At 37.6% G+C, this 22687-nt stretch overlaps 1 protein-coding gene and 1 long non-coding RNA gene across 5 annotated transcripts in view; one reads left to right on the forward strand and one right to left on the reverse strand.

The window, feature by feature from the left end:
* Positions 1-22687, reverse strand: part of LOC107228136 (zinc finger protein 37) — a 185516-nt gene that overhangs the window by 44108 nt on the left and 118721 nt on the right. For 3 of the 4 annotated variants that reach the window (XM_046740059.1, XM_046740056.1, XM_046740060.1), the window contains one exon: positions 11674-11841. The exons of the other annotated variant lie outside the window; for it this stretch is intronic. In XM_046740059.1, coding sequence (XP_046596015.1) covers positions 11674-11841 — 168 coding nt within the window. The remainder of the gene's footprint in view (positions 1-11673; positions 11842-22687) is intronic. 4 annotated transcript variants of the gene reach the window in all.
* LOC124294528 lies at positions 281-18317 on the forward strand. Its single transcript, XR_006904412.1, has 5 exons — positions 281-313; positions 530-772; positions 840-1015; positions 1219-1743; positions 18306-18317. It is a non-coding gene; the product is annotated as an uncharacterized LOC124294528 (long non-coding RNA).

Raw genomic sequence — 22687 nt, forward strand, 5'->3', positions numbered from 1 at the left:
CGCTTGCGCATTTCGCTATTCTCTGACGTCACTCGCTATGAATTTTCTTATTGGCTCTTAGCTATTGGACATGCGCAGTCATTCTCACGGAGAAGAAGACGCCAATTCTCCACTGATATATATATACACTGGATTGGATTAAGCGTGGTGCCGTCACGCCAATTGAACGGTAGCCATTTTGTACAGATTCTTGTCACTTCAGATATATATATATATATATACGTGATATATGTATGTGTATATAATCGATTGCGATGGAAAATTACAGTAACAAAACAAAGCAATCAAAATATTGTGGGCGATCATTTCACAAGTGAGTATACAACGCTGAAGCGTTCTGCAAATGATAACTTGCAGAGGTTATGTCAGCATACGAAGTATTTACTAATTATATTTAACGAGTATTATAACGTACGAATCGTGTCAGTAAAAATTCACAATATTTGAATTATGAACCGATCTTATTATAATTGAAATTGAAAACTCGGGTATTATTGACTCAGGGATTAAATTATAATTCGATATGTAGATTTCCTGTGAAAGATGTGTTGCGCCTTCAGCAGTGGTTAAAAGAAATGAAGAGGAAGGATTGGAAGCCAAACCGAAATAGCACATTGTGTTCGGCTCATTTTACAAATGACTGCTTTGATAGGACAGGATTCCTAATTACATTGAAAAAGAACAGTGTACCAACTATATTTGACAATCCAAAATCAGAGTGTTCATCTTGTCACCGATTAAGGGAATATGGACGTGGCTATTCATTCTTCAAGTAAGTACCGTTACTCAATGCAACATAACGTGTGAATTAATAAATTTAAACTTTGCTTGTTATGTAGGTTCCCATTGGATGAACCTGATATTATGAAGCAGTGGATCGCAAATATAAACATTGGTCCGTGGTCTCCATCAAGTGATAGCCTTCTGTGTTCCGACCACTTTGAACTCTCTTGCTTTCAGAAGAAAAGTAAAAATTATATAACTTTACGAAAAGGCAGTATCCCAACGTTATTTGGTAAAATCTGAAACTATTAATCCGTTTTAGGTCAGAGAAAACTCAGTGTGCATAAAGACACGTTGATGTGATGCACTATTGCGTCAATGTCGTCGAAGCAGTTAATTACCTACAGATTATAAAGTGCTCTGTTACAGAAAAATCGTGTGTGACACATTTCTGTGCATTTTCATTGTCGTTATTTATTAGTAACTTATCTGTAGGTGAAAACTTGCAGCAGACCGAATTTCAGGATGAATCCGATCGGCCCACCACAGTGAATGTAACCAAATTACATGAGCACCTACACATTTGTACCTGATTTGCATGCTCAGATATGTACATCTTTTTTATTTTCTTTTGATTGTGCTTGTAACTTTTTCTTCATGTGAATGGATTGTGGATTGATACTACTAATTATATTGTTGTGGTTTATCGCACGCAACTCTATAAAAATTCCTTAACGTTTGCAAGGAATGTTTTATTCTCCATATTTTTGAATAAAGTTTTTACTCACCCAATTCGATATAGTTTAATTCAAAACTTTTTTTACATGTCTTAAGCTCCACTTTGATGATCAATGGATGGTAAATGGATTCCCTAACGGTTGAATTAGTGTTATACAAATTTTTGAATAATCCGTATGAAATTCAGCCCACCATAGGATAAAGGATAATGGACGGAAACTTCTTAGAATTGAGGACTTCTTTTGAACATAAAGAAAAATCACGCTTAAATACAAGTTTTTCGTCATATTATTTAATGATCTTTTACATCATATAATTGTAAATAATAATATACCTTCGAAAAAATGATTTGTTCTTCATTTAATGTATCAAACATTATTTTACTCGTCAAAAACTTTTTTGTGTGACGAATATATCGTTAGATCTAAATAGCATATATTACGCAGTTCAAATCTAGCGCGCATTTTGTGACAACTTTCTGTACAAGATGGCGGAAATTAAATTGTTCAATTGGACGCACGAGCTTACACGTAGAGTATACGGTAATATCCAATCCAGTGTATATATATATCAGTGCAATTCTCCCGGTTTTTCCGGCATATTGTTCTTACTGCTACCTCCTGTTCACCTCGTGTTTTTTCTTGTCGCTGGTTTATTTAATTATTCGGCTATTGATAAAAATAGTTGTGACCGTGGTATTTGGTTGAATTTTTTATTGAAGTTACTGTAATAATTAATGTGTGAGAATTCGCTTTAAAGGAATTATTAAATTAATTGTGAATTTGGGTGCATTCGCTACCACGTGTTTTTCTTGGCAACCACGTGCATTGTACATATCGGGTAATTCGCTAACTGTGTATAGTGTATCCAATAAATCAAGTTATAATTTTTTTTGCTAAATTTAGTGTCTTCAGTTTTTATTGTGACAACCTGTATCAAACCAGATCCCGAGTCTTCTCTCCTGTTACTCGCTAAAACACATCTCTATCATACAAATTTTATCTTCGACGTCTAGCAATATCCCACTATACTTATCAATGTGGTATTATTATTTATATTTGGGTACGTCAAATACTTTTCGACCGCAGCCTGCGGGCTTGGGTCAGCGATTCGGCTGCTGATTTTTTTCAAGAAATTAGGTTATAAAAAAAGACGATTCTCGTAATTTGAGCCTAATTTAAGAAAATCTGGAGGCTATAGAAATTTTTGAAGTTTTAAAAAAGTCGATTTTTCACTAATTTTCAAATATTTGTACCTCAGCTTCTATATAACTTAAAGACTCGAATCAAACGGCATTCCCCTTCTCTGACGTGTGTTTTTAAGAAAAAAATAGTTTTTTACTCCAAAGCAAAATCCAGTTTGATTGGGACCCTTTTCATGAGCTACTATTTTAGCAAAATTTCGCATATCTTTGAAACGCTGCCAAGTCAAGAATTTTCCAAGTAGACGGCCAATCGATGGCTCAAATTGTTCGTCTAGGTATACTTTATCACTACCTACACGAATTATTATTAATTACCACATTCCTTTTTATATACGGCCTCGCAAAACGAACTGATTTCTGAAAAATCGCTGTTTTCAGATAGCTGTAACTTTTTTCTACCAACTCGGAATCGCTTGAAATTTTCAGGGAATATACTTCATTCTATCTCCAAACAACGCTAAAAATTTCCAGCTAGGAGTCGAAGTTGTTAACGAGCTGTGAATTTCCAAAATGTTCAAGTTTCCCACATAATATTTCGTATTTCATGGCATTATCAACGACTTCTTGAATTGCGCGTGGCAAACTTACACTTGTCGATTATTAACCTAAATAAAAAGAAACATGAAGAGCTTGCAAAATTACATACTAAAGTAATGTTATAAAAATATGGCTTACATCCCTATAATTTGTATCGCCTTAAAAAAAAACTCATTGACTGCGAGAATAGGATATTTATAGTAGTATAAAATATTTTTATTTATCATTCATATTGTAATTATTTATTTGAAATTAAATATTTGTTTCTTTGTGTCCCATGAAGTCATACTCAATACTTGTTATATGGTTGATAATGCCATGAAATACGAAATATTATGTGGGAAACTTGAACATTTTGAAAATTCACAGCTCGTTAACAACTTCGACTCCTAGCTGGAAATTTTTAGCGTTGTTTGGGGATAGAATGAAGTATTTTCCCTGAAAATTTCAAGCGATTCCGAGTTGATAGAAAAAATTTACAGCTATCTAAAAACAGCGATTTTTCAGAAATCAGTTGGTTTTGCCAGGCCGTATTCGCTGTGAGCCTCGCTCGTGCCGCCACCTAGCGGTTTCAAAAGCTAAACAGCCGGCGTGTTAATTTACATTAGAGACATACTGATAAATATCCAAATCAGCAAAATATTATCAAATAAGTGATATTTCCATTGTAACAGTGAAGTGAAAAGTTGAAAATAATAACGAGTTAAAACTCCAGTAGTATGTAGCAATATAATATTAATAAATACACAATGAAAACCACTACCTTTTACGAATAAAGGTTTTTATTATTCTACTTGATAGTTGTTGTTTTATTGGAAAAAATTGGTGACTGTAAATTTACTAATACGCAGATAACATGAATAATATTATCGATGCAAAAGAACAAATTTTCTGGAATTTTATACAAAATTTGATATGTTTTAAGTCGTTGCATAATTCTTTCATGATAACCCGAGTATTAGAGTACTGAGGTTTAAAACATTCCGGCATAGTTTTCTGTACGGCATCTCTACTTGGCCAAAACACTAAATTTGCAGTTGACGAACTCAAATATTGTAAAGTTGAAAAGAATATCTTGGAGATAGTTGACCGATGTAAACCAAAGAAAATTGCTATGGCTGAAAATGTGAGGCCAGTTCTTATTTTCACTAAAAAAATTAAAAGCCTCTGTTTTCTTGTTATTGTAAATCTTTCCGATGGGTTTTCAGTTTTGGATAATAAAAAATTAAAGTTCTGGAAGTTCACTCCAGCAATATCTAATAAATCTTCATCGGTCTTAATAGATGGGAAACCACAGAAACTACGCTTTTCCTATTTTGAACTATTTTATGTGATGCAGTTGGAAACTTGTAAAATATACAATCACTAGTTTTATCGTTATTTTTGCAGTTAACAGCATAACAAGTGTAATTCCACATACCGTCTATTGTTTCTCATACAAAATGCTATCACAATACACGCTGGCTCAACTCACTACTCGCCACCCCGCGCGCTGCGATCGTTTCGCAGCTCCCCTCCAAGCAGCGGCTCACAGCGAATATAAAAAGGAACGTGGTAATTAACAATAATTCGTGTAGGTAGTGATAAAGTATACCTAGATGAAAAATTTGAGCGATCGATTGGCCGTCTACTTGGAAAATTCTTGACTTGGCAGCGTTTCAAAGTTATGCGAAATTTTGCTCAAATAGTAGTTCGTGAAAAGGGTCCTAATTAAACTGAATATTACGTTGGAGTAAAAAACTATTTTTTTCCTCAAAATACAAGGTCAGAGAAAGGGAATGCCGTTTAATTTGAGTCTTTAAGTCCCATAGAGCTTCCATGAAAAAATCGTGAAAATAACTAAAAAATTGAATTATTAAAAACTTCAAAAATTTCTATAGCCACCAGATTTTCTTATATTAAGCTCAAATTTGTAGAATCTTCTTTTTTTATGATCTACTTTCTTGAAAAAAATCAGCAGCCGAATCGCTGACCCAAGCCCGCAAGCTGCGGTCGAAAAGTATTGGCCGTACCCATTTATATTATTAATCATTAATTTTAATCTCACTATACTATTAATATAGCTAATATCTCTCAATACCCACTATATTTTCATGATGTCTGTTGCATATCTTTTATCACAAACATGTTATAACATTTTTTTGTAATCCTTTGCCCCATAGTACTCTAGGGCATTAATAAACCTATCAATCAATCAATCTCTTCCCCACCCCATCTATTCCAACCACCGCCCATCCTACCCCTATTTAACCCTTCACCCTTTGATCTTCGAGCTTCAACTTTCGACCTTCAACCTTCGATCTTCGACCTTTGACCTTCGACTTTTGAGTTTATAAAAAAATCTGGCATCGAGTACGTCACAGTCTGAAATTTGGGCTAGCTTGTTTTACATTCTCAGCTTCAAATTGATTTTTGTTTAAATTTCTCTAGCTTATTTAGTTACGGAGATATTGACATTTCAACATAATACGCATGTCGAGTGGTTTCCGACAACTGTGCGTTGTTTGCCGGGATTTTGTTATTTTGGACCTTCGAGATTTTTATTTTTCTAAATTTTAGATATCTAAGTTTTACGCTTTCTAGACTTTTATTCTCTAAATATCTTTGTTTCATTTATTGGCCAATTCAAAATATTAGCCACCCGCAATTTATCGATATTCTTGGATTCGGTTCTTGTGATCTGCGATCGCGGTCGAACTCCACGGTTTCTGGGTCGCGTCGAATGTCATTTTTAGTGCGGTCGTGTATCTTCGGGTAATCAACGACTTCGAGGATATAGACGATACAACATGTGAAATCAACTATGAATCAATATTGGAAAAACACAGAGAAGAAAAATCAATGTCTTCAAGTTGCACGATCTTTGAGAGACTCTTGTTGTAGAGAAGCTCTAAGCGTTAATGTTGAAACCTCGGTTTACACCCAAATCGAAATTGGATAGAAAAAGGTAGCTGATATAATTCGTAAGTTTGTAGAAATAACAAACGAAATCTGAACCCCGAATTACATTAAAAATTGAAAAGTGAAATCAAAATCGTGATCACACTTACAGTCATCCTCAGAACCCGTCCATGGATTCTTGTTACATAACTCATATCACTTGTCCCGTATGCCGTGTGGTATTAAACTTTACTAAAGCAGTACAACATAATAAAGGTAAATGGGTAATTTCTAACTTCAACAAGCAGTATTTATCAATCTTGACTCTGGTAGTAAAAAGAAGGCTAAACCCTCAGCAAAAGCAAATACAAAAGACTTTGTGCATCCGCAGCAACAGCAACGAAACTCTCAGAATGCAGAAGACGTCGAAAATCTTGATCCCTAAGTTCCTCAGGACAACTTTTATAACAGTGAAATTTGTGATTTATCACAACTGAACCATACTGCGCAAAGTAACGCACGGGACTTTTCCACACTCAGATACCAATATCCAGAATTATCAAGATATTTTGACTGCGAATTCTGGTCTATCAACACACTCTGAAACAATTGAATCGCCGATTTTACCAGTACAGAAAAGTGCTGAACAACCCGAGCAGCACTTTTCATCTTTTGGAGGAAAATTTACAAACTCCCTCAATATTCTACGAGAAAATGAAGTAGGATTGCAGGGGACTGAACAACCAGAGTAATTACCCGACGAATTACTCTGATATGCTCACGAATGTTCGACCAATAAAAGAAGAAATAGTTATAGAAAATCAAAGACAGGAGGAAGAAAAAGAAAATGCAGAAATACCCAATCACCATTTTTGAAAATGCTAAACAAAGCAGCAATCGCAAAGTCTCGTAGTAAGGAAATAGAATACAAATACTATGTAGGGATGAAGAAATTTGCTGCATACGTATTCATGACTCTCGCGGGAAATTTACCACTTCCTTCAATGAACACAGTTAGTCGTACTATACATCAGTGTTTTTCAACCTGTGGGTCGGGACCCTCAGTGGGTCGCTAAGTCTTACTCGGGGGGTCGTGGTTGCAAGGCAGGTAAAAGTATAAAGTAAGGGTTGTAGGTCATACACTACAATAAAAACACAACATTTCTAGTGAGAAGGCTGTGCCTGTTTATTTTTTAATAAGTTGTTTGCTCATGGTTGAATTTTTGATACGTGAATAATTAAATCATTTTTTAATTGAAGCCAATTTCTTCTACTAGTTTTTATGCTCACCACTAACAAGAACGTTAGTTTACATAGGTAGGAAGTGGGGAATGGCACTAATAATTTAAAGCTTCCCTCGCCATGGACATACTTCTTTTATCTTCATCCAGAAGATGTCAATGTTTTGCGAATTCAATTCCATTTTAATAATGCTATCAGCAGCTAAATCTATAAAATTTTTTTTTATCTTCATGCTCAGATCTGCAAGTTGTACTGACTTACATATCCAAAAAAGGATTTAGTATCCATCTTCACCCATTGTCAGCTTCAGAGTCCAGTTCAAGAAAGGAACTTCATAGTTTCTCTTCGAAATTATACAAGCTCTGTATCATGCCAGTATAGTGAGAAGTTACTACCAAAGATTGGTCCGTTGCAATTTCTTCGAAAATCTTCTGAAAGCAAGGGAAATACCCGTACACCACTTTTTTTTAAGACACTGACCACAAGCGGATTTTACGAAAAATTCTTTAATTTTATCCTTGGTCGTTAGAATGTTTTCTTCTCTCCTTTGAAGGCTCTTATTAAAAATATTTAGGTGGTCAAAAAGATCAGCGAGAAATGTTAATTTCAATAGCCAAGCAGGGTGATAAAAATAATTCATATAGATTTAGCATTTTGTGAGAACAATAAAAAATCAGCTTTTAGTCCTAGAACTCATGTCAGTAACTTTACTTTGAAAAGCCACCTGACCTCTATGTGATAAAGGATATTTTGATGGAGACGACCCATGTCTTCAGAAATGATTATAAACAGTCGAGTAGGCAAGGCTTTACCTTTAATAGAGTTCACAACTTTGATCACCTCTTTAAGCACATCATTTTAATCAGAAGATAAAAGGCTGCTAGAGCTCATTGATGAAGAAAGCAGTGTCCATGAAACAATGGGCATTATCGATCTTAATTTCACAACGAGCACACTTTTATTGCCGTTTATCCGTTTATACCTTTAGCACCATCGCTACAAATGGCGATACATTTTGTACAGTCAATCTCGTAGTCGCGGCCGTTTTCTAAAAAGATGTCCTACAAATACTAGCCAGTAGTATTCGCAGAAAGTACTTTGCAAATAAAATATCTTTTATCTGCTTCAGAGTGCACAAATACCATAAATCTCGTACAATTTGAAACATCAGTAGATTCATCTAACTGCGAAACAAAATGTGGGCACTTCGTTAATTTTTCGACTAATTGTTCTGGAATGTTATCGGCCATATCGCTTATTCTGCGATCAATAGTATTATCAGAAAGTAGTATGCTTTTGAGCTTGTTTGACAGGAGCGAGTCACGCTACCTCACTCGACACCACGTGCAAACGCACGGACGCCCCGCACCTCAACTTGCGACTCGCCAATCGCAGCGCGGACGCAATCGCGCATGATCGCACACGCACGCGTCAATCGTGCTTTCTCCCGCGGCTCTCGCTTGCTCAGTAATAAAGCTTTATACTGTTATTTACAGCTTTGTTTGAATTGACTGTGTTATGTGCTTCTCTTGTAATAAAAACAGTTACAAAACGATTATAAAGATCAATAACATAATCATAACATAACAAGAGGCGCAGCTTGTGGCTGCGTGCGTACGTGCGGTGCGTAAAATAGGTATCGGCTGGTACACACACTGCGGGTGCCGTTACTGATAGCTCAAATTTGAAAGAAATCGTATATTTTTCGCGAGTATTAGCCGGTTAGTACCTAGTATAATTATAAATACCACTCGCGATAATTTGCAACAAAAACATAATATTATTTTTAATCAACAAGTAAAAACAGGTACTAATATGGGACATTTTATTCGTTCCTGGTGGTGTTGGAACGGACTCGAGGATAATGACAACTCAGGACTGACATGTGATAGAAAAAGGAAAAACAGAATGACTTTATTACACTTAATAATCAAAGAAACAAATCGTGACACGCCTTGAGCCATTCCTACACTCGACTGATCGCTTTTGTCATTTTTTCACACACACTCTCGTTACCGAAAAATCGGGCGACGTTGGACACTCCCGCGCGCGTTCTCGCGGAGACTCTCTCACATACGCAAAACCGTCACTCGGCCGTTATTTCAGATTCCTACACTAATTTTATAACCTGAATTATAGCAGTTTGTTGCTGGTTAAAGGTTTTCAGCTTTCGTTCGAAGAAATCCATTGGCTTATTAGCTTCCATGGGATATTTAGTTGAGAGGTGAGGCATAAGCTTTGATGGTTTCAAACTTTCAGTTGATAATACTTGACCGTAAATGACACACTGATTTTATTATTCAAGTCCATAAAACCATGTTTCAGGTGATTGTCGTCATAAAGTCTATCTTTCTCGGTTGTGATTTGCTTCAACCACTGCCACTTGTACCAGACATGGAAGGCTACGCAGATCTTTCGAGAAACTTCTCCATTTTATGCTCGCTCGTAGCAAAGCACATTCATACTCGCTGTTCTACTTGGCCGTATTGCCAGCATTGATCCCCCTTCTCGCCTCCCGCGCCGCCACCACGGCCAAGAATATGTCATTGCCCGCAAAGTGCCCGCCACCACCTTGCACAGTACTTGATTTCTTGGTCAGTATAGGTACAGTCACAATAAAAAGAAAATTAAATACGTCGTTTTTGAAATCAGTAACATAGTTTGATTATGGGCCTAGGGGGTCGACAGATTTTTTTTTAATTGTAAAGGGAATCGCGAATTTAGAATGGTTGAAAAACACTGACCTAAGCTATCCCCAACCCTAGTTGAACATGAATTGAACCTATAAATTCGGTTGCTTATCTTGGAAGCAACAGATACCGTGATCGCATGTGTACACACGATATTTTTCGTCACACATGTGGTACAGGAAAATGATACGCGCACTTCCCAAATTCTTGTTTACCGTGTGCTCCATCTTTGTTGCCCTAGGGCGAGTAAAGCGGAAAAGTAATTATTTTTGAAGTGTGAATGCGCAAAGAACCCGGGCGCAACACGACCACCTACTACCCCACATAAAGGAATGAAAAGAGCCCTTTTTCGAGTATGTATAAGGAAAATATAATTATTATACAATAAAACCGCGATGTTGAAATTATTTTACCTATTATTCCTTTTACAGAACATACGATTATAGGTCCTAGTCCAAACGTATGATAGTCTAGCTGTATCAAGCAGCGAGCTACCGATCATTACCTCCACCCGATCATCGTGACACTCAAAGCTGCGTGACGCTATATCGTTTTGTCGTTGAATGCAGTTTATTTCTATAGACAATACAAGTTGTTTTAGGTCAAGGTTAGGTTACCAACCGTAGTAGCGTAGCGTACGAGACTGCGAAACAGGAGGATCTAAGTTCAAATTCTTCGCATATCAAGGATGAACTTAGTTGCCACTCGCAAAAATTGTCAGATGGGACACGTCGTTCAGGTACCGAATTGAAGAGCTACATTTCGGCAAGATTTACGGCAATTTTCTTTATCCTTTGTGTAAATGCGGGGGATTTTATTGAACATCTTATAACGGCTGCAGCGGTATGATTAGGATTACTAATCCATCCCTACCTCAACCCGCACAAGCTAACGCTTATGAGGACGTATGCGAAAGGGTATAGCGGTTTAGAAGTAATTGCTATTACTATTGTTATTGTTATTGTTATTGTAAAGTAGATCTCAAGTATTGTATTTAGTAATCTAAGAAATTTTGGCAAACTTTTATTGTTCACTAACTAAAGACTGACAACTGTCATGAGTCATTGTAACAACGCAATTTTAATTCGCCGCTTGACGCGGAAGAGTTAGACATGTTAGTCCTCGTTTCTAATGTTTCGCTACCCTGCTTTGCAGACAAAAATATTGCCGCAGTATCATTACACCGTCCAATAGAGTTCAATTATATAGCGTATGTTCGGTTAGTCTCTCAGACTACCAAGTTCCACTGTTTCTCTTCGGTACACATGCTGTTAATGATTCTGAGGGCTAATTTTGTGGACAAGTCCGTTACGTGAAGCAATGCAGATTCAGCCCGTAGCGGCCGGCCGGACTTCTCTGAAAAATTTGTCGTCTCGAAATCACTGACCCCAAGTGTACGTATAATTGTAGGTAATCTATTTACTAAACCTATTGAACAAGGCATGCGCGATGAGTGCGAATAGAATTGCTGTGTGTTCGATAAAGCAAATGGTGAACAGTAAGTCTTACAACCTTTTGTCCGCAAATGATGTAAGAAAAATGCGAATTAAGTGCACGAGTTCCGTTTCTTATCAGATTTTAATTAAATTTTTACCCAGGTTGAATAATTAAAAACTCCATACACGGCAATTATTTGATAAATCTATAAATCAGACTTACGCTTTGGGACACTGTGAACACGTGTACGGTTTGTCAGCCGAGTGTGTGAGAAAGTGAGCTTCTAGATTGCCCTTCTGTATAAAACTTTTACCACATTGGTCACAGGTAAAATTTCTCACACCGGAATGAATACGTTTGTGGGTAACTAAGTTTGGTTTTGTAGAAAATCTGAAACAAAAATGATGGTCAAGATAGTAAAAGCTGAAAACTATTACCTGTAATTAAAATTTTTAAATATGATAACAGATTTACGAAAATGCGACGCAAGTCAAAAAATATTTTAGGAAACTTTTATGAACTTATTGAGACGAACCTATAACAAAATATGTAGAAATTTCTTGTCGAGAATCGTGAAATATTTCATAACCATGTCGATTTTTTGACAGAACCTGTGTTGCTACTGTTGAAAATTGTGTAATCATAAACTTACTGCCATTAGAACAAGATTTTTACGTTCAAAAGTATCTCCTTCGATTTTCGAAAACATAGGCAACATCCCTACGAAGAGAGCTCCCGTACCCAATTCTTCAAACACTAAAAGTATCAAAGTTAGCAGTACCGACGGTGCTCGTGAACCAATTGTTACAAATACCAAAAGCGTTGTAATAAACAATACTAGCAAACTATTTAGCCCAGTCGAATTAGACCAAATAAGGGGTCGACATCTGGAAAATTGCCAGTAGCAATTTTCATTCGGAAATCGTTGGGGGGGGGGGGGGGGGGGGTCACTGGTAGTCTATATTTTACAGTGGTCCGAAAGCCCGAATTCTCGGCCAAAACCCCCAAACCGAAAGTTATCATCCGAGGTAAAGCTTCAGATATTTTTCAATAGATAGCATTAGAGCTTGGAAATCCAGAAGGGCAGCTGTTCATATTCATTTCATGGCTTGTGGTAAACCCTTAAAAGTGACCATTGTCGAGACTCGCGCGGGACTGTGGTGTGTGCACGCTTTCGAGCGCGCGAAAGAAAAGCCTGTATTTGTTCAATTTTCATCAAAATCGAGTGAACCAAAATGGATATTATTCCTCAAGGTAAGTGAATTACATAAATTTTGTGAATGAACCAAGTTTCGGAATTTATGGCGATGATATTAATGATGCAATACGAGTGCTGCAAAATAACCTATTTCATTGAATTGCATTACTATCTGTAGAGAATTAGTTATGATCCCCGGAGATCCTGCGGAGATCTCAACGATTCCTAGTGTGAAAAAGTATAGAGAATGTGAAACCGTTGGCATCGCGTGCTCTTTTTTGCTCCATGGGTCAAAAATCCGTATTCTTTGAAGCAGTGTTTTGTCGACTCGGTCGGAGCCTCGAGGCCCGCCTCGTGGGATTAGTGTAGCGGGGCGATGCAGACCTTTTCTTTTGTTTACATATACCTGGGGACCGTTAGAAATGTATCTGATGTAATATACATGGTGTTCAATTTGAATTTCATTAGACTCGCACTGCTGAATATTATCATGAAAGTGAATAATTCTAATTTATAAATTATAAAAAGTAAGTAAAATATTCGCATTTTCAATGATAGGATCCAAGACGGAGGTTGTGCAGTGGGCACGACAGCAACTGTTTGATGCCGTGCATGAGGAATGGGACGAAAATCTCGATACTCTTATCGAAAATTTGGGCGTTAAACTGCTCAATAAAGCACCACATTTGTTTCGCATCGAAGATCGTTCGCGACAGGCGTTGAAAAAAGTCATTTGCAATTTCAAAATGAAATGGCGAAATGTTTGCCGCATTAAGAATCGTTTTCTGAAATGACGGCAATATGGCTCGGCGTTTTTTTGAAAACACTGAAACGTCTGCTCGCATTCTTGGGGTCGATGCTGAGTTAATGAAAAGATTTCACGTAATTTTGCAAGTTATGTCATGCGGGTTTAACGTCAAAGTAGATTCGTTTGGAAAATATTGCAACGAGACTGCTGATCGATTCGTTGAATTATACCCATGGTATTGTATGTCCACAACCGTACATAAGGTACTTATGCATGGCGCACGGATTGTCGAATTAGCCATTTTGCCAATAGGACAGCTCTCTGAAGAAGCTCAGGAGTCGCGAAATAAAGACGTAGGGAATTACCGCGAACGTTACTCACGAAAATGCTCGAGAGAAAAAAATATTGAAGATATATTTCTCCGACTTCTAGCTTCTTCAGACTCGCTTATTTCGAGTTTGCGAAAGGCACCTCCCAAAATGGGAAAAAGTTTGTTTCCTGAAGCGATCACGCTTCTAAGTTATGAAAAATTTAGTTTTGAAGAAGGCGACGCAAACAACGTCATTCATCAAAACGACGTCGATGATGAGAATTCAGATAGCGATTAATATGTATCTTTAAAAAGTATGTTATTTTGTTTTATAAGAAAAAAATCTGTATGAATTAAAGAAATTAATTTACAAAATATCACTTTTAACAAAGTTGTACCATTTTTCACGAAATATTCCCGCCATTTTCGGTCTAACATTTTAAATTTCGCATTTTTGCATTCGTTTTCGGAATCGGCGACCCCAAAACATCCGTGATTTAACGTTCGCCATTTTGAATTTTGCATTTTTGTTTTTTTTTTGGAATCAGCGACCCAAAAAACATTCGTAGTATGAATTTCTAAAAATTCGTACCATTTTTTGTAAAAAATATCCGCCATTTCGGGTCCGCCATTTAGAATTTCGCATTTTTGCATTCATTTTCAAAATCAGCCAGCCAAAAAACTATAGGTATAGTAATACTAGCAATTTTCACTGAGAAATATTTGAGTTATTAGTTTTGACCAGGAATTCGGGCTTTTGGACCACTGTACGGCGTTGTATTTTCCGCCATCTTGAATTTAAGGGTGAATTTTTGTTTCTTGAATAACTTGTTTATTTTCAATTTTACACGAAAAATGATTATTACCAAAGTTGTTTGGAATAAAATTACCTACAATTTTGGTCCATATCAATTTTTTCGTAGGATTGATATTTTTCGATTTAGACCCGAAAAGAGAAGGTGAAATTTTGTTATTCAGTTATCACCTTTATTTTCCATTTTACACGAAAAATGGTTATCAAAAAAGTTGTTTGGAATAAAAAAAAAGAAGTCATCGATAGTTATGACGAAGAATCAGGCGACCCAAACGTGGCCGGACCATCGGCCAAACGTTCAAAAAAGGCATAATTCGAATTTCAAAATTTCCTAAAATGTACTAAGAAAAAATAAATTTTCATCATTTTCATTGTAAAAGTTATACAGTCGGAGAAACGGTTTACGTACACCGCTCCTTCCCTTTACCGTAAGCATGCGTCCCCAAAAATATGCAACTTAAAAAAAAAGTCGATATCACAGTTATAGCAAATTCAATTTTCAACAAGTTAGTTTATTATCGTTTATACGACAAAATCAATATTAATCAAGATAATAGAATACTTATGTTCACCCCCGCCTCTTTTCGGGTCTAAATCGAAAAATATCGATCCTACGAAAAAATGGATAAGGACCAAAATTGTAGGAACTTTTATTCCAAACAATTTTGTTGATGACCATTTTTCGTGTAAAATGAAAAATAAAGGTGATAATTGAATAACAAAATTTTACCTCCTCTTTTTGGGTCTAAATCGAAAAAGATCGATCCTACGAAAAAATTGATGAGGACCAAAATTGAAGGTAATTTTATTCCAAACAATTTTGGTAATGATCATTTTTCGTGTAAAATTGAAAATAAACAAGTTATTCAAAAAAAAAAAAATTCACCCTTTAATTCAAGATGGCGGAAAATGCAACGCCGTGCGGAACCCGAAAACCAACATATAGACTACCAGTGACCCCCCCCCCCGCAACGATTTCCGTAGGAAAATTACTACTGGCAATTTTCCAGATGTCAAATTCTAATTCGACTGGGCTAATTAATTATGGTGTAGTAGTGTGAACTGTTGAAGAAAAGACTTTGTCTTACAGTGTCTTCACGTAACGCATTAAAAATATCTTTACAGGTGCTGCGACTAGCATAAAACGTAAAAGACCGATTGATGATGACAACGATGATACACAAGAGTTGAAACCTAAATTGAAGACATGAAAAAGTATACATATTCCATGCTGGCTAGGCATAAATAATTTATACCTTCTTCTTTGTTTCATAAGCTTATGCTGCATTCGTCGGGATTCGGAAATGCCATCTGCCAATGTCAACTGAGTTACTTTGAATGACACAGATTCAATGTCAATCAATATTATACAATCTTTCACAAGGACAGATCAAGTGCACTATGTTACATACCGTATTATTGAGAGTATGAGCCGAGGTTTTTTGTTGTTGACAGCACTCGCCAAAATTGTCTTCATCTAATACGCGGACCCGTTTCATGTGCGAGTAACTACGAAAAACATCCTGAATACTGTGTCAGAATTGGGGGTTGTCATATATGAATGGTCAGCTTATATTCAGAAAAATACAGTTCTTATCTATTTGTAATTACTTGAATATTTTAGATGTCATGTTAGTCATGAAGCATCAGGGAGACTTCATCAAATCAGATGTTTCTACTGTTCTCTGTCCATAGTCAATTATTAACAATCAATTTTTTGCATTTTACAGTTCGTTACTTATAAATTGTAACACGGCGTACTGACGTCGTTGTTACCGACCTCCAACTCCTTTCACCTCGGGAAATATTTAACTATTGGCAGCGAAGGGCGGTCCACTCACGACAAGGTCAATCTTGATCGAAGAAAATAAATCTTATCATGTCCTGTTTCCTTTGTCATATGCCATTCCTTATCCACCTTTCGAAGTAGCAATACAAGGAGAGTTCTACTTACAGATTCCTGTTACCGACACTTACCGACATTCTCCCAAGACTCAAACACTTCTCCGCGATGACGTCACAGTCTGCCAAAGCGACTTGAGGTTAAAAACGTGCAACCTTACCAACAATTGTATCGGTCGACGGTGAAAATCGCGCTGCTTTACCGACAATTCTTATCGATCGAAGGTCAAAATCGTGCTGCTTTACCGACAATCTTACCGACCGAAGGTCAAAGTGTCCATGTTGTGTAGGGGCGGGGGGAGGGGTGAACTTGTTTACAGACCTTGATGTCGGTTACCTGTACCGCATTCTTTTCCCACGATAGGACTGCTGATGTGTAACATCGACCACCTCACATTCCTTTCCGACGTTATCAAGGACGCGACATTCCAAAATTAATGGTTCTGAGAATTGTTTTTTATCCACTCGGATGTCGCTGATGTGTAACATCAACCACCTCAAATTCTTTTTCCACGGTAGGATTGCTGATTTGTAACATCAACCACCTCACATTCTCTTCTCACGTTACCATCCGCGTGACATTCCAAAATTAATGGTTCTAAGAAGTGTTTTTTAGCAACTCAGATGTCGATAGATTATAATCCACATGACATTCTTTTTGGCTTGTAACTGTGCTGTAAACTCTATGATGAATTTTGAACGGGTTCAGTCAAGGCCAGAGTGTAAGGTCGACCGAAAGCTGCGGTAGTATCCATTCAGAGCCAAGGATCTGCGGTGTTGGGTTACCATCGCTCTAGGAATGCTAGAAACAGCGCGCGTACACACAAACATACGTACAGCTGCCTTATAAAAAGGACGCTCATCACTGTAAATGATCATTCAGTATCAACATGTCAAGTATGCGTGAAGAAAAAGCTAAAGATGGAAACCACGAAGTGCTTGAGATTGATCGATATTATGGAATCGGCGTACAAAATCTTGGGTAAATCATCATCATCAACAGCAGGAATTCAAAAATGGATAAGATTCGGAAGTCAAAATATTCGGCGTCTCAACAAAATTTTGCGGAAGGCTTCATCAATTGGAGAAAAGACGAGAATTATCACAACGATCGGACTCTTTAAAGCGCTCGCGGAAAAATTCAAATTTCTTCAGAAAACGGGTGGGGGTACGCGGAAAGAAAGAAGAAGCGATCGAGTTCACTGGGGAGATTTGGAATCAGCTTTTGAGGGGAAAATTCGAATTGGATCCATCGTCAATTTGAAGAATAAAGATGTGCAGAGAATTCTAGAAGAGGCAAAAGTACAAGCTGTGACAAGACTAAAAAATGCTTTAAAGAAAGACAGGAGCTTGAAAGCCAACGTTATTCTGGCTTGTAAATTTGAAGTTAGAAAAGATGATCACACGGTGAAAGAGATCAAATTTTTTAATACGAGAAATGAAATCATCCTCCAGACAACGGATATTAACGAATGGTTTATCAAAAACGCGACAGAGCGTTTGTTGAAAAAGGTAAAAGTTTTCCAGGGAAAGGATTCAGGCTGGTCGTTACTTGAAATTATACAACTTGCCGTCAACATTAACAAGTATACACCACTACAAGGTGGTCTGTACACCAACACCCCGTTACCTAAGCATATCAGTGATAAGAAGGCTGTGGTAAACATCAGAAACAACGACTCTTACTGTTTTCTTTGGTCGGTCACCGCAGCTCTGTTCCCAGCCGACAATAACAATCCCAACACGACCAACTCGTACCCGCATTTCAGCTCAGTGCTACGGTATGACGGTATAAAATTTCCTATGTCTCTAGAAAAAAAAACCATTTCAAAATATGAGAAACTTCATGGACTTTCCATCAACGTTTACGGTATAGACCAAGGTGATCGGAAGAAAAGTGAAATAGTACCGATTCACCTGAATCAGAATGAGTTTGATAAACCTGTAATTCATCTTTTAGCGATAGAAACTGAAATCACTAACGATGATGATGATGTTGATATGGAAAATTATGAAAAAATAGAATCTTTCAGTTTACTTGTATTCGAAATGTGTCTCGAATAACAAGTTCTCAAATTTCTAACCGTAATGGTCGTACTTAGTTATGTGATAGATGTTTGACTCACTTTCAATCTGAAAGATGTTCAATAAAGCACAAAGTTTATTGCATGAGTTTGAACGAGACCAAAGTTGAATTACCCACAGAGGAGGAAAAGATACTGAAATTCGAAAATTTCAAGCACAAAGAAACCGTTCCATTCTGCATTTACGCAGATCTTGAATGTTTGCTGCAACCTACTCATATTCAAGTGTCAGAAAATAGAACAATTTACCAGAACCATGTTCCGTACAGCGTAGCATATTACCTCCGTTGCGCCTTCGATGATTCCATTTCAACGTTCAAAATTAACCGTGAAGAGACTTGCATCCAATGGTTTGTGAATGAGTTGAAGAAATTGGAGCATTCGTTATAACCATATTTCACAACTGTTGTACCCATAGAATCGCTCAATTGCAATCAGCTTAACAAATTAAATTTATCAACGGTGTGTCACATTTGCAAAAAACCGTTCACGCTCGAAGATGTCAAACATCGTGATCACAGTCATTTCACTGGAAAGTACCGTGGTGCTGCTCACCAAGGCTGTAATCTAAGTTATCAGAACTCACATACTATCCCGGTGATATTCCATAATCTGTCAGGTGACGATTCGCATTTTCTGATTAAAGCATTGGCGACAACTTGTAAGGGTACTATTCAGCTTCTACCCGTTAATGAAGAAAAGTATATTTCGTTTACAAAATTTGTTAAAGGAACAGACCTACAGTTTAGATTTATAGATTCGTATCGTTTTATGCCCAGCTGCCTCGAAAAATTGGCAACGTATTTGAATGATAACCAAAAGACAATCACACGTAAATTTTGCACTAGCTCCGACAAACTTAAGTTATTAACCAGGAAAGGTGTTCTCCAGTATGAGTACATGGATGGTTGGGAGACGCTTGAGGACGTTCAGTTACCGCCCGAGGAAAAATTTTATTCAAAATTGAACAACCAAGATATTTCGGATGAAGATTACTGGCACGCATGCAAAGTTTGGCACGCTTTCAGGATTAGAACGTTAGGAGAGTACTCAGACTTATATTTGCAAACCGACGTTTTTCTATTGGCAGACGTTTTTGAAAACTTTCGGCAGAGTTGTTGGGCAACGCACAACCTGGACCCGTTACATTATTACACCGCGCCCGGGCTGTTGTTTGACGCAATGCAACAGTGTACCGACATGGAGCTCGAGCTTCTCACCGACGTAGATATGACTATGTTCATAGAAAAAGGAATTGTATGCAGAAGCGAGTAATAGGTACATGGGAGGTGCTTTCAATCCAGAGCTAGAGGAGTCCTACCTTATGTACTTCGACGTCAACAACTTGTACGGTGCTGCCATGAGCTTTGCTCTACCGTACAATTCCTTTGAATGGATCTCGAATTTCGAGCAATTTGATGTTTTTACCATCTCGGACGGAGCCGAGTTTGGCTACATATTAGAGGTATACGTGGAATATCCCGAGGAACTGTACGAAATGCACAAAGATTTGCCACTTTCCCGGAGCACCACATACCTCCGACCTCAAGTAGCAAGCAACCGAAAATGACGACCACGCTACTCTCCAAGCGAAACTACATTATTCATGACCGCGTTTTAAAACAATGTTTAGAGTTAGGTTTAAAATTATTTAAAATTCATTGAGTTCTCAAGTTCAGACAAACACCGTGGCTTAAAAAATACATAGATTTCAATACAGATTTGAGAAAAAAATTATTGAATTATTAGAAAGGAAAGGATGAATTTATTCAGAGAAAAACAGACGTGTACAAGATGGAGACTCTTGGAATAATAACATACGAAGAAACATAAAAAGATATCGCAGAACAAATGCATAAAACAAAGGACTCTCTTGTTATCGGTGAACGGCCTGAATACGGCCAACACTCTCTCTTATTCAATGCCGTTTAATTGATGATATGTAATGTTGCTGTTAGACCTTCGAATTGGTGCTTAGCTAATGGCTTAATTAGAATTTCAGCAAGCTGCAGTTTAGATTCAATATAATTTATAATTACGTATCCTTTCTCACACATATCGCGTACGAAGTGATATTTAATATCTATATGTTTAGTTCGCTTACGATATTCAGGATTCTTGGTCATTTTTATCGCGCTTTGATTGTCGACTTTGATCTTTATAGTTTCTTTTCCGTATCCGAGATCCTCGAGTACTGTGCGCAACCATAAAGCCTCTTGCGTTCCTCGCGCGAAGGCGACGTATTCAGCTTCTGTGGTCGATAAAGCAACGACTTGCTGTTGCTGACTCGACCAGGTAACTGGACTTCCGTTGAACATGAAGATATAGCCGCTGGTCGATTTTTTTGTATCGATGTTCCCAGCGTAGTCCGCGTCGATGTATCCAATAACTTCGCATCCTTGATTATTTCTGCTAAATATTATACCGAGCTCTTGCGTCCGTTTTAGATAACGCATTATTCCTTTGACAGCTTTCCAATGTTCTTATCCCCAATTGGTTAAGTATTGACTTGCCTGGCTTACGGAAAACATAATATCAGGGCGTGTTGTAGTCGCTATGAAAATCAAAGATCCAACAGCTTCCCTGTATGGAATCTTTTCACATTCATGAATCTCTTGTTTTGTAGTAGGACATTGATTTTTATTCAACCGGACATTTGGATCTGCTGGTATACTCGAGGGATTACATTCAGACATATTGAATTTTCGAAGTAGTTTTTCTATGTGGTTGCTTTGTTTGATCTTGATATACAAGAGGTGTTCTATCATACAATGAGACGAAGACATTAATCGAGATATTAAACCGTTCTAACATCATGTTTGAGTGAACTTATTTTTTTTTCTCTTTCGTGTGTATTGTAACGTATGCGATTTTTTTTAGGTCTTTGCCTGTGAGAAATCCTCGTTATTTTGAAGTTCTTTTGCCTTAAGCTTGAAATTAAGGTAAATATAAATAATATAAAGGACCCCCTCTGATGGGCAAAAGGAAGGTCGGTCTTTCCGACCCAAAAAACACCCTGAATCAATTGATCTACACGGACTTAGGTGATGCCAAAGCCGCCTTGGTTTGTGAACAAGCACCTCCTTCCTATGCTCCCTTACGTTAGACAAGAGCTGTGTTGCTTTTGCTACCGATCGGAGACAAGAGAGTGAGGTGTATGTCATCTGTTTGGAGATACGGGTTTCCCGCTGCTCCCTTCTGACTGCGAACTTGGAATAAACAGTGTCGCCTTCCCATTTCTAGCCCTGAGTTGATGACCCAAACACAATACCGATTCTGCAGACCAGGGACAACCTTGGCTGCCTGTCGGTTTTTTATATAATACAAGGTGAAATACTGAATAAACAAACCGTGAAGGACAGAGAAAACTGACGCGTGGTATAAGTGTGTGATAATCAACCAAAGTAAGTTTTAATAGGAAAGTGTCAGTACAACTCTGCGCCAAGCGCTCAAACAATCTTAATTCTATGAATTAACCGCGAAAATCATAAAATAACATAAAATAAAATAATATTGCTAGAATTTATAGGTTCTGCTCCTAGTTATTCTCACGGCTCAAATTTTCTAATCTAATGGCTCTTATGGAATATTTCCTCTTGCTCTAGACATCCCGTGCTACCGTGGATTCTATCTAACTCACATGGCGTTAAATTGGAATTGAGCGCTTTGCTTGAAATTCCTTGTCACAATCTATTGAAGCTAAATTCGATAGTACCCTCAAGACGAGGAACACTTCGTTATCAAAAAAAACCTTGTGTGCCACAGTTCGGCGCTTTGCCGGACAACTGCCCGTCCTTTACAAAATCTACCCTATACTGTGAGTCAGTTCGGCGCTGTGCCGGTTAACTGCTCGTTAAACAGAGTTCTATAGCTAGTGAGTCAGTTCGGCGCTATGCCGGTCAACTGCAGGCGATACTCTCCGCGGTTCTTCTATTTATACTCGTTTCGATTTCCCATCCCGCTACATTCTCGTCGTCTCCTCCTTATTCACGACCTTTCCGGAGGATCTTCGAGTCAGCGTTGTCAACGAGGCGTCGGTCATCGTCTGTTGTTGTTGTGATTTTTTGTATGTTACGGGCATTGTTGATGTCGATGGCAATCTCGATCAGCTGTCCGTTACAGAATCGTATACCAAGTATTGTTTCCTGCTACCATATATCCCGGTAAGCCAAATCGAATT

This window comes from Neodiprion lecontei, chromosome 5 (assembly GCF_021901455.1).
Source record: "Neodiprion lecontei isolate iyNeoLeco1 chromosome 5, iyNeoLeco1.1, whole genome shotgun sequence".
Lineage (NCBI taxonomy): Eukaryota > Metazoa > Arthropoda > Insecta > Hymenoptera > Diprionidae > Neodiprion > Neodiprion lecontei.